The sequence below is a fragment of the Arabidopsis thaliana genome, assembly GCF_000001735.4.
Source record: "Arabidopsis thaliana chromosome 1 sequence".
Taxonomy (NCBI): domain Eukaryota; kingdom Viridiplantae; phylum Streptophyta; class Magnoliopsida; order Brassicales; family Brassicaceae; genus Arabidopsis; species Arabidopsis thaliana.
In genome coordinates, this window is record NC_003070.9 from 7,922,208 (window position 1) to 7,933,914 (window position 11,707).

Sequence of the window (11,707 nt, forward strand, 5' to 3'; positions counted from 1 at the left end):
TTATTAGCTAACTTTTATAGTATGTATTAACCAACCACCTGTTCGAAATGTGTTTTCATTAGTACAATCTGAAATTAAGCAAATGTTTTCATTATCCTCAAAAATTCATCTTAAATAAATTCTTAAAATAGAATAAAAAATAAAGATACGTCCTCCCCAACCCCTTTCTCATTATAGAGAAAACTTTAAAAATAGACTAGAGACGTGCTTAATTATTCAGCTACTAAAGTAAGGGATTTTGTTAGAAAAATGAGCTATTGACAAAAACAAGAGAATCTTTTTGGGGAGATAATATAAGAAGAGCAAGTGACTCTCACTCTCTCTCTCTCAGATCCCTCCATCATTGTTCACCATGGACAAGGCTTCAATCACTGAAGGAAAGCCGATTCGATGCAAAGCAGCAATCTTAAGAAAAGCAGGAGAACCATTGGTGATAGAAGAGATCCAAGTTGATCCACCTCAAGCTTACGAAGTCAGAATCAAAATTTTATGCACTTCTCTATGTCACACGGATGTTACTTTCTGGAAACTAGACAGTGTAAGTTTACATTATATCGCAAAAAGTCAACGCATAAATCTATAGTTCAAAAAACTCGATTTCACGAACATTTTTATTCTTCCAGGGACCGCTTGCAAGATTTCCTAGGATTCTAGGTCATGAAGCAGTCGGGTGAATCTTCATTTACTTCTTTAATTTTCATTCTTGATCTTCAAGAATTTGTCTAATTTTTTTATTTTCTTGTCTAACTTGATATTGTAATCAAGTGTGGTCGAGAGTATTGGAGAAAAGGTAGACGGATTTAAACAAGGCGACGTCGTTTTGCCAGTGTTTCATCCTCAATGTGAAGAATGCAAAGAGTGCATATCTCCAAAGAGCAACTGGTGCACAAAATATACAAACGATTATTTATCAAACACAAGACGATATGGAATGACTTCAAGATTCAAGGACTCTCGTGGAGAAGATATTCACCATTTCATCTTTGTCTCAAGTTTTACTGAATATACCGTTGTAGATATCGCACATCTCGTCAAAATATCTCCTGAAATTCCCGTTGATATAGCGGCCTTGCTCAGCTGCAGTGTTGCCACAGGTTAGCATCTTCGTTTCATATTTGTGTAGGGTTGGTTTTGATAATTTTAACTTTAACAAAGGTTTTAAAAAAAAACTAGTATAAATTAAGGGTGTGTGATATAAATAACTACTACAGTTTTTACGAGTTTGATAATGGACTTTGTAGGACTTGGAGCTGCGTGGAAAGTGGCTGACGTAGAGGAAGGTTCCACTGTCGTTATCTTTGGCCTTGGTGCTGTTGGACTAGCGGTACATTTATTTCAAATTAATATAAACTATATATGTGATGATTTTGTTTAACTTTAACAACAAAATAATATAAAGATCTTGTAGTATAAAGTAATTTGTAAAAAGTTATCGTAAACAGGTTGCAGAAGGAGTCAGATTGCGTGGAGCCGCAAAAATCATCGGTGTGGATCTCAATCCCGCGAAATTTGAAATAGGTTTGATTGGTCTAACTTTTGCAATATTTTGGTTTACCTGATTTCCTAATGAAATCTTACTAATTAGAACACTGGTTAAATTTACATGATTCGTATTTTTAATATATTTAACAGATTCAAACAATATCGCAACACAAGATATACGAATTTGAATTCAAAATTTTTTATCTGATCCGAACTCCAATTGTTTGGAGCAGATCAGATCACACACATATATGTCTATCCTACATATTTGCTCATATTATTACCATATCACTTTTTAAAACAAACTTATAACTACTGATGTGTGAGTAGGTAAAAGATTTGGAATCACAGATTTTGTCAATCCTGCTTTGTGTGGGGAGAAGACAATTAGCGAGGTATGTCTTCAAAGCTCAAACTCTTATAAAAACTTTCAACATTGTAATTCGAACCATGCTGAAATAAACTAATGTAATTGTTGGAATGATAATGGAAAATAAGGTGATTAGAGAAATGACAGATGTAGGAGCTGACTACAGTTTTGAATGCATTGGTTTAGCTTCCTTGATGGAAGAGGCATTCAAGAGTACTCGCCCGGTACGGTTTTACCGGTTTCTATTTGGTTTAGCATCATTACATGGATAAAACCGAAACCAATTTTCTTATTGATTTCCTTGTAGGGATCGGGTAAAACGATAGTATTGGGGATGGAACAAAAGGCTTTGCCAATAAGCTTGGGTAGTTATGATCTTCTCAGAGGCAGAACTGTATGCGGCACTTTATTTGGCGGTTTGAAACCCAAACTTGATATTCCTATTCTCGTGGATCGTTATTTGAAAAAGGTATATATTAGTTATATATAGTTTGTGTTATCATTTATATATAAAAAGTTGAAAGTTATGATTATTTGATTTTAGTATGCGATATGATTTTTTTTTTATATATATAAATGGCAGGAGCTTAATCTAGAGGATCTGATTACACACGAATTAAGCTTTGAAGAAATTAACAAAGCTTTCCATTTATTGGCTGAGGGAAACTCTATCCGTTGCATTATATGGATGGATAAATAGTCCTTTTATCTTCATTTGAATTTTCTTCCTAGTTCTTCTATGTCCCAAAACATAGTACTTGGTAACAGAAAATAAAAAAATAAAAATCTACCAATAAAAGAAATTTACAAAGTTATCTTCGATGTCCCTTTGTTGGGATTTGCTTCTATTGCTTTGGCTCTTGTTTTTTTTTTTTGTTGTTGTGTGCAAGTGCAACTATTGCTTTGGTTTATATATGCCTTCTTCAATGATTATATATGGTGTGAATCGTGTGATCCGTTCTTATATTGTGTTCGTTTCCAAAATCATATTTTCAAAACATTATTGTAATAAAAGTCTAACGTAAGTCACATAAAATCGTCATCTCCTAACCAAAAGCCTAAATTTTAGTTCCCCAATCAATCAAAAGGGCAAAACTCCACAGATAAAAAAACGATTTCGTTGGCGAAAATTTTGATTTCCAAATCCCTTTTATCTGATCAGTGGAGAGCTTATTGGGCCTAAAGCGGACTTAGTAAAACAGGCCCAAATTATGTTAGAACAAAACAAAACACTGTCGTTTTGTCGGTAAGGACATAGCCAGATAGAGAGATCCTGGAGAAAGCTTAAACCTAACAATTTCTCTCAGAGTGTTATCATCAAAAGATTCTTGGTCTCCGATCCAGTCACCTGAAGATTCTCCGAGCTTCTTTTGACCACACACTTTCAATGGCGGATGCTGTGAACGCTCAAACTCCATCGCTCTCCGAGGTTATTCTTCATCTTACCTCATTTCTCATTTGCTCTCTGGAAAGATCCGATCTTTGTTCGATCTACTGAAAACTGAGCTGATTCTCTATGATTTTCTGTATAATCCTACGATTTTGAATTTGATTTTGAGACTTTCTTTTGCTTTTACCACTTTTGTTAGATCTGCTTCAATTCGATTTTGAGAACGAGCTAAATTAGATTCCTTCATCTCTTCAATTCATATGAGGGTTTTCAATTTCTCAATCGGTTGATTTGAATAAGTCAACAAAGATTGGATCTTTCCAGCTATTGCTGATACTTTGCGTTGAAAAATCCAAACTTTGTTTTTGTCATTGTAAGTAACATTAATAGCTTATAGAAGGATTGTGTTACCACTATTTGCATCCATAGGTAACAAATCTATGTTGGTATCATTTGGTCTAACGTTTGAAAATACTTTTGGTTGGTGATTGATTTTGGCAGCAATATCATTTGGAGAAAGAAGTGAAGCAAGACACAAGTGCAAAGCCTGTTGAAGTGAAAGAGGTGGCACCAGAAGTTACTACACAAGCTGAAGAGGTTAAGACGGAGCAAGCTAAGGAAGAATCTCCTGTTGAGGAAGCGGTTTCTGTAGTTGAAGAGAAGTCTGAATCTGCTCCTGAATCAACGGAAGTGGCTTCTGAGGCTCCTGCTGCAGCGGAAGACAATGCTGAAGAGACTCCTGCTGCTGCTGAAGAAAATAATGACGAAAACGCTAGTGAAGAAGTTGCTGAAGAAACCCCTGATGAGATCAAGGTATATTACAGTAGTAGCCATTCACCAATAAAAGAGACTAACTTTGATGCACTTGCTCTTTGTTTGATTGTGTTATAACTCTCTTCTGATAAGGACATCTTTGATACCAACTGATCAAATTGGCTCATGTGGTGTTTTTCAGCTTGAGACAGCTCCTGCTGATTTCCGTTTCCCTACAACAAACCAAACAAGGCATTGTTTCACTCGCTACGTTGAATATCACAGGTAAGAAAACCAATGTTCTGCTATGGTTATCCTTTTTTCTTTCTGATCTCGATGTCTTAAGTTTTCTGATTGTTTTCAAATATGCAGATGTGTAGCTGCTAAGGGTGATGATGCTCCAGAATGCGATAAGTTTGCAAAGTTTTATCGATCTCTTTGCCCCAGCGAATGGGTACATTTTTCTTTAGCTTTCTTTACTCCCTCATGGTTCCAGTTACTTGCTGATTAGTTATAAAAAGAAAGAAAAACCTTTAAAATAGACTGCTTCACTGTTTTGGGATTACAAATTGTCATGGAATTAGTACTGTTTTCTTTCTAGACGTTTTCTCGCTAGTTCTGCTTCTTAATACTGCAAGAACTATCTCTTGGGTTTGCAGGTTGATAGGTGGAACGAGCAAAGAGAAAATGGAACATTCCCTGGTCCTCTACCCTGAAGAAAAATCATATTGCCATCATTCCTCTTTTGCTGTTACCTTCATGAGATTACACTGCAGAGTTTAATAAGATTTTACAAAACCAGCACTTCTGGTTCCCATCATCATAAAATGTGAGAATTTAACAAAACTTTATGAATCTCAAATTTTTCTCTTATATAAGTTTTTGAGGATCATCTGATTTTTCTGAATTGTTGTTCTTCCTGATTATGCTTTACTATGGCAAGCTTCAAATTCTTAGTACCAGGAGACATTTTTGTCTTCTGTTTCTCTAAGGTTCATATATAATATTTTTTCATAATACTAATATTATTCCAATCAAAAGAAAACATTGGAAGATATAAAAGTTCTTTATAATTTAGAGAACACGCGGTACATGAACAAAGTACTGTACTTGCTTTCTATATAAGAAACTTATTTTTTCAAATGACATCTTGAATAATAGAATGAAGTAATAAACAGAATCATGTATAAAAGTTGGTATATCATTCATTAATCACCAAAACTGTTTGATATAAGTCTATAATGCTATAACCTATAATATACCTATTACTATCATTGAAACTTATCCCCAATGCTAAATTTACTTGAAATTCCAAGTGTCATGTCTATTATCTCGCTTTACTTGGGTCTCTCTGGCAGAGACAGTCTGGTAATGGGTTCTCGTAGAAGGATTCTTCAGAACGATGTCTCTCCAAACCTTTTGTTCCAGAAGCTGGCCCTTTTCTCCTCCTCGGTGATCCTTGTCTGTGTTATAACCACAACAATTAGAGCCAGTACATTATGGTGATAGGTCTAGTTCTATGAAATGTTGGTTTTTGCTTACCGGGTTTTGTGAATCTCATTGATTCTTTCATACACTTTTCGGTTATCTTTCTCAGCTCCTCTTCCAATTCTGTCTACCAACCTTACAATGGCTTTCCTGAATCACAAATACCAACAAGATGTAAGCAAACAAGAGGTTACATGACTTAAAACCAAAACAAACAAGAAAACAGAATTATCACCTGTCCGGAGAGATAGTTTTCCGGTGACCAAGAAACCGACGATGCCCTTCAACAGCTCTCGCCATGTTTCCACTATACGACGGAATAAAAACATCGCTTTCGATGGAAACAATGTAGTCAAGTGCAGCCATTTGAGTTGAGTGGTTCATAAAAGTCTTAAGCTCTTCTCTTGTTGCCAATTTTTCCTTCCATGAACAAAATAATTAGTTACTAATCGTTAAAAAAAAACCAAAAAATGCTTGAAACATTGTTAGTACCTTACTCATTAACATGGAGAACCGAGAGCGTAAATCGGCTAACCGAGACTCACCACCGTAAATCTCACCAGCAGCTATATATACCGGTGTGTCTGATGAATATCCAAGAGCTGTTAGCAATATCCCAACTTCTTTTGGAGTCAATGGACAATAGCCTTTGAGTCTTTGTACTCTTCCGTCAATGTCTTTCACTTTCCAATACGCTGTGTTCTTCCTAAACACGTAATCTTCTTACTCCAAAAACAACAACTCGCAAGAAATGTCATAGAAAAGTACATTCTGTTTTGGTTACCTTATCCTCCTTAGCTCAGCAGCTTCAGAAGCGGATAGACCATGGTTGCAGCCGCTGAATGCTAGCATCTCTTTCTCGAACCTCAAATGCAATGCGATGTATAGACCATAAGACCTCATCCTATCGACCAAAAGCTGCATGAAACTCAAACTGTAAGAGAGGAAGATGACATATGAGATGGTTATAGCCTTATAGTTAAATCAATAGTTTTACTTCTCCCATTGATCTGATTTTAGTAGAGAAGCGTAGAGCCTCATAACAAGCACGACATCGCAGCTTCTGAATATCAGGAGGTAGGTTGTTGTTTGCTAGACGAGAATCGGATTTCGCGGCTCGGATCACTTTATATTCATCCCACATACTAGCTATCTCATTTTGGTAGTAACTCAATCCTGAGTAGCTTTTGAAATGCTTAACCACCTTTGTTAATCCATCAATGCCTTTTGGGAGCTTCTTGATGACTCTTATATCTTTTGATAAAGCATTGATGAAGTGATCTTCATCAAAAACATCCGAGAATTTGCTGTTATAGACGTATCAATCCAAAACAATAACATGTTAAAACAGGATCTTGAAAATGCTAAGAAAACATGAAGAAAAAACAAAGTATGATAACATGGAGTTAACCTAGTATCCTGCCAGAAAGATCGTTTGTCGAGCTCGGGGACTACAAGTGTTGCATTTATAATCCGAGCTATAGCTACCATGTCACATATCTGTAAAATTTTGCAATGGAAGAAGAATGATTCAACGTTAAAGTATTTCATACTTGTGAGTGCAGAGAAACACAAAGAGTACTACTCCATACTTACCCCAGCGCGCATTTGGTTAAGCCCGCCATTCGTGTGAACAAGAAGATAGCCTCTAGATTCCAATGGAGCTGAGAAAACCAAATAATCTGAGAGGAAGGAAAATATTTTGAGCCATAAAGAAACCAAACCAGATAGTTTTCTTTGCTCACATGTGTAACTAGGATTGGGACTGACACAAGGCACGAAATTTCGGTTCGGTGGATGTTTCCAAAGCTTGTCGAAATCCGGTATCCCGCTTGTAATGTTCAACTGTCAAATCTAAAAGAGTGAAAAACACGAAAGAAGCATGATCCTTCTATTCAAAACAGTTGAACTTTTCTTTTGTTCTAAGAAATAGTTTGTCTAGTGTTTGTTCTAAGTAGCACATCACTTGCAACCACTAAACCTATCCTAAATTACTAAACATTCACAAACGATTTACTTATTGCAACTAATTTTAGGTTCCCATTAGTTGCACCAAGGATCAAAATATAAGAAATCTCAAACCTTGGAAGAAGAAGAAGGGCTTGTAGACACATGAGGAGGAACTAGCTCGGTGTTGTTGATGTGTTCCGAGATCGAACTTTGATACTGAATCTCATTTGTCTGAAATTTGACAAAGAATCAGTCACAAGTTAAAAAAGAAACAATATTGATAGCTAAAGTGCAAAACTTGTCTCAGTACAAGAAGATCTCGAAAAACATTGTAAACATTGAACCTTGGGATTGGAGATGAGAGGAATTTCATTAGATTCCGGACGAGACAGATTCCTCGTTAAACTCTGTTCTGTGATGGATTTATTGTAATCTATGATATATCCTCGCTGTTAAACATAGAATCAAATCAAGAAACGACCCAGTCTCAGAAACTGAATAAGAACACTAACACAGATCAAGAAAACAGAGATGGTTATGGTTACGTACGCGAGTGTTGTGGTGGTTAAGGTGAAGCTTAGGGAGTCTATTGAAAGGAGCAACATAGATGTGTACGGTGAGAAAACAGAGTAATGTCATTACGCATATGGCCCATATTAGCACCCTCCGTATCACTACCGCCACCACAACCGTCTTCCTCCGCCGCCGCATTTCTTATGTGAAAGATCCAACCGGAAACATTCAGGAAAAGCAAACCGCTCGTCAAAGAAAAGAATCAGAAAAAACGGATCTTGAATCTTCTTCTTGTTCTGTTTTCGCTTGGTGAGTGAATGAGACTTTCTATTTTTGGGAGTAGAGATTAGCCGAAAAAGGAAAGTATGAGATGCCAATCAATCAATCAATGCCACGATGATGAATGCCCAAAAATCGACGATCTTTTTCCAAAGTTTAGTTTGGTCTTTTCGCTTGTTTTCTATTTTAAGAGTTAAGAAGCTAAAAAGGTTAGAGAAGGGTCACGTGACGTTTGACCTGTTCTAGAGAAAGAGGTGCGTTATTATACGTGGAGACGATTTCCAATTTTGTCAATGGACACCGTTCGTAACCTATAGTATATCATAATTTAGTGCTATCAACAAGATTTAGTTTAAAACTTCAAGATTTAGTTTGAAACTTTAAATTGTGGATCATCAATGTAAATGTAAAATGTTTTTAAAATAAATAAATAGAAATGTTTAACGTTTTGAAAAATTGTTTAAGTATATAATTTTGGTGACAATTAAAATGGTACTATATCACATCAAAATATGTTATTTAGCTAATTTAGACACTCTTGAGACTTGGAATGATATTCACACTTTTTCTCTTTAAGGAGTATATGATCAAATAAATTTTAAAAGTGTTGTGTTTTGTGAGTCATAGTTTTTAGTGGTTGTAACGATTATTGAGATGACAATTTTAGTGGCGATAACGATCAATGAACATAGTGCTCACAAGTTATATCACATGGAGTTCTTCCTTTCTTTCATTTTTTAGTTTATCATTTTCTTTACGATATGCATCTGCTAACTTCTATTTTGTTTTTTTGTTAAAATGCTACGTCTATTTTTGCTTTCTTTCTTTTTTGATGAAAATCTATATGCATTTTTTTGGTTAATTAAATCTATAGCTTTTTTGTTTCTTCATTTAACAACATTGAAAACAGAATATAGTTATATTTTAGAGAATATTTTATTCATCATCACACAAATCATGGATCCATCTCAGGAACAGCTTCTGCTATACTAAGCATTGGATCCTTTTATATAAGAAATTGACTTTGAGTCTGACCATAATAATAGCTAAAGAAAAATGTCTGTTTTGAAGTTATATTTTATTTAGTATACAAAGGTAAATCTGTAATATGTCTTGTCTTTTAAAGATCTGTATATATATTGACTATAGCAATTACAACGGATTAATTTATCGTTAATAAACCATGTTTAACTTTCATTCCTAAGGTGAGACTGATTATTTTTTAAAGGAAATGACTTAGGGCCGGATTGCAAAAACTTATCCACACAATTTGCCAGGAAAAAACAAAAATAAAAAAAACGGTTAGCTCCATAGTTTGTACTTAATTCACTTTAATGTTTTACGAATTCAAATTCACCAAAATCACAATATCATATATTCATATTTATAAGAAAATCTAGTATTACAAAGTAGCCAATAGCGTCAATTTGTAACTGTATTGATATGTACGGAGAGAAGAATCATACAAACGTCACGTGGGAGAGAAAGAGAGAATGTTCGTGGAAAACGGCTGAGAGTAGATCACACCAGATCACTGCTCAGACATGAACTGGCCACTTCACTTGTACGTCTGTCTGTACAACACTCATCATTTCCTCCTAACTTCGCTCTTTCCTCCTAACATCATTAGCCACTACTTCCATTAATCTATTCTTGCTTTATTAATCAAAAACATAAATACGATGATTTATTACCAAAGCCCGTATTCAATGTAGCAAACAAGTTTCAAGGTAGATTAGTGAACTGTCATCAAGCGTTTCAAGTTCCTAGTAAATTACAAGTGCTGGATATCTTGGAAAAATTAAAGCATTAATTTTAAAAACGTACATTACATGGTTCCACTTAAATTACTTTCTGGAAAAGCTTTTCCGGGATGAAGATTTTGTTATGATATTTCATACTAGTATTTGGCTTGTGTAGATTATTGATTAGTAGTGCCGTTTAAGTAACTTAATTGCGGTTGTGTAAATATTATGGCTAGGCTACTTATTAAATTTGACCAGCTCTAATACCAAACCTGAATAAATGAAGCGTGACACGTCTTTTTCCTCTTACCGTACATTAATTGTATTGCCAACTGTAATGTCATGTGCCAACCAATCACAGCCTTCGTCTGTATTCTCTGTTTGCTGTAAAAGTAAAAATGAAAGTTCACATAGTTTACATATAGAATCACAAAATGCCACTGTAAATTAATCACATTTTCCGTGAATTCAAGAAAATTATATTAAATCGGTTCTAGTTGAATTACATTCTTTAACATTTTTTAAAATCTTTCTATTTTTTTAGAAACCAAACGCATGTAATTGGGATGTAAATATTTTGTTTTTGAAATAACCATTACTTGTATCGTCTTGTGATTATTATTTTTACTCTGTTTTTTTTTTGGTCTAGTTTTTCTCCTGTGTGTTAAAAAGGTGTGAAAAAAAACAAAGAAGCACAAATGAATATATAACACAAAAATGTTGTAAATAATTACAGAAATAATCTAGAGAGGAAGCTTTGTTTCTTGACATGTTTCTTTTTCTTCTTATTAACGACGATCTCACTGTATCTATGTTGCAGAGGAGATAAACAAGAGGAGACAGAAGAGTAATAAGAAGATATCGCCGTCGAAGAAAAATCTGATTCTGATTCCGAAGAAGCGGAGGAGCAAGACGACATCGTTTTAGCCAAAGAAGACGAGCTCATGCTTGAGCTATAGTCATAAAACTCACTAGACAACTTGGAGAGACTCTCGTTAAGACAAAGGGAACATATTCCAGGAGATTGTCTGTGCTTCGGATGTTTCTTGCATGAGTAGTTATAGTCTGAAGATGAATCTGATCTCTTCACCGTAAGATTCTTGGGTTTTGATTCTGTTGTTGTCCGCATTGATCTTCTGTTTCTGCTACTGATGAGGAAAACGTTTGCCATTGTTGAAGAAGTTGTGGTGATCTGATTTGTTTTTTCTTTCTTCTCGCCGTTACTTGTGTTCGTGTTTATTTATAGGTGCTTGCTTAGCTGGTTATGATCTCTATTTGATGTTTCCGAGATATTTCTTCACTTTTATTTTCCCAAAAGGCCAAAACAAAAAAACAATGGTTCATGTATATGATTATTTATTTGGAAAATAGTTAATTGTAGTAGTTAAGAAAAAAGACAATTAAATTGTAAGAAAATGAAAATGTTAGGTCATTCTTCCATATTAGTAGTGACCAAAATACATAATTTATTTATGATAATTCTGTTCTCAGATCAATCATACAAACATACACATTGTATTTGTATTTAATTGCTAACGTAAAAACAAATAGTTTTTTTTATATCCGAAAATTACGAAATAGAATTCCAAATTCATTTCCGGTATTCACAGAATTATGTTTTAATATATTTTAAAACGTATAGCCAAAATAAATTAATAGTAGAACTCCACAAATCGAATTTGAATTCTGATCCTAACGTTACATAGATATCGAAACTACTCGAAATCTCCGTCATTT

General features: G+C 34.7%; 4 protein-coding genes and 1 long non-coding RNA gene across 5 annotated transcripts; 2 read left to right on the plus strand and 3 right to left on the minus strand.

Moving 5' to 3' along the window:
* The first annotated feature begins 68 nt into the window (after nucleotides 1-68).
* Nucleotides 69-2,890, plus strand: AT1G22440 (Zinc-binding alcohol dehydrogenase family protein). Its single transcript, NM_102093.5, has 9 exons — nucleotides 69-538; nucleotides 624-670; nucleotides 766-1,094; nucleotides 1,242-1,324; nucleotides 1,443-1,518; nucleotides 1,813-1,877; nucleotides 1,981-2,076; nucleotides 2,160-2,321; nucleotides 2,436-2,890. Exons 1-9 carry the CDS (start codon nucleotides 353-355, stop codon nucleotides 2,550-2,552), a joined length of 1,161 nt encoding a protein of 386 aa, NP_173660.1. The 5' UTR covers nucleotides 69-352; the 3' UTR covers nucleotides 2,553-2,890.
* A 23-nt stretch (nucleotides 2,891-2,913) lies between these two features.
* On the plus strand, nucleotides 2,914-5,138 carry COX6B (cytochrome C oxidase 6B). The gene is made up of 5 exons (NM_102094.4): nucleotides 2,914-3,281; nucleotides 3,744-4,055; nucleotides 4,198-4,280; nucleotides 4,368-4,449; nucleotides 4,655-5,138. Exons 1-5 carry the CDS (start codon nucleotides 3,240-3,242, stop codon nucleotides 4,709-4,711), a joined length of 576 nt encoding a protein of 191 aa, NP_173661.1. The 5' UTR covers nucleotides 2,914-3,239; the 3' UTR covers nucleotides 4,712-5,138.
* AT1G22460 (O-fucosyltransferase family protein) lies at nucleotides 5,080-8,450 on the minus strand. The gene is made up of 12 exons (NM_102095.3): nucleotides 7,983-8,450; nucleotides 7,778-7,882; nucleotides 7,566-7,664; nucleotides 7,229-7,328; nucleotides 7,080-7,147; nucleotides 6,895-6,983; nucleotides 6,481-6,790; nucleotides 6,268-6,401; nucleotides 5,976-6,189; nucleotides 5,719-5,903; nucleotides 5,538-5,633; nucleotides 5,080-5,458 (listed from the first exon to the last, which is right to left on the minus strand). Exons 1-12 carry the CDS (start codon nucleotides 8,142-8,144, stop codon nucleotides 5,323-5,325), a joined length of 1,698 nt encoding a protein of 565 aa, NP_173662.2. The 5' UTR covers nucleotides 8,145-8,450; the 3' UTR covers nucleotides 5,080-5,322.
* Nucleotides 8,451-9,421: 971 nt separating this feature from the next.
* Nucleotides 9,422-9,849, minus strand: AT1G05747. Its single transcript, NR_138954.1, has one exon. It is a non-coding gene; the product is annotated as an other RNA (long non-coding RNA).
* Nucleotides 9,850-10,569: 720 nt separating this feature from the next.
* Nucleotides 10,570-11,397, minus strand: AT1G22470 (uncharacterized protein). The gene has a single exon (NM_102096.3). The coding sequence runs from the start codon at nucleotides 11,139-11,141 to the stop codon at nucleotides 10,701-10,703; it is 441 nt and encodes a 146-aa protein (NP_173663.2). The 5' UTR covers nucleotides 11,142-11,397; the 3' UTR covers nucleotides 10,570-10,700.
* Nucleotides 11,398-11,707: the final 310 nt, after the last annotated feature.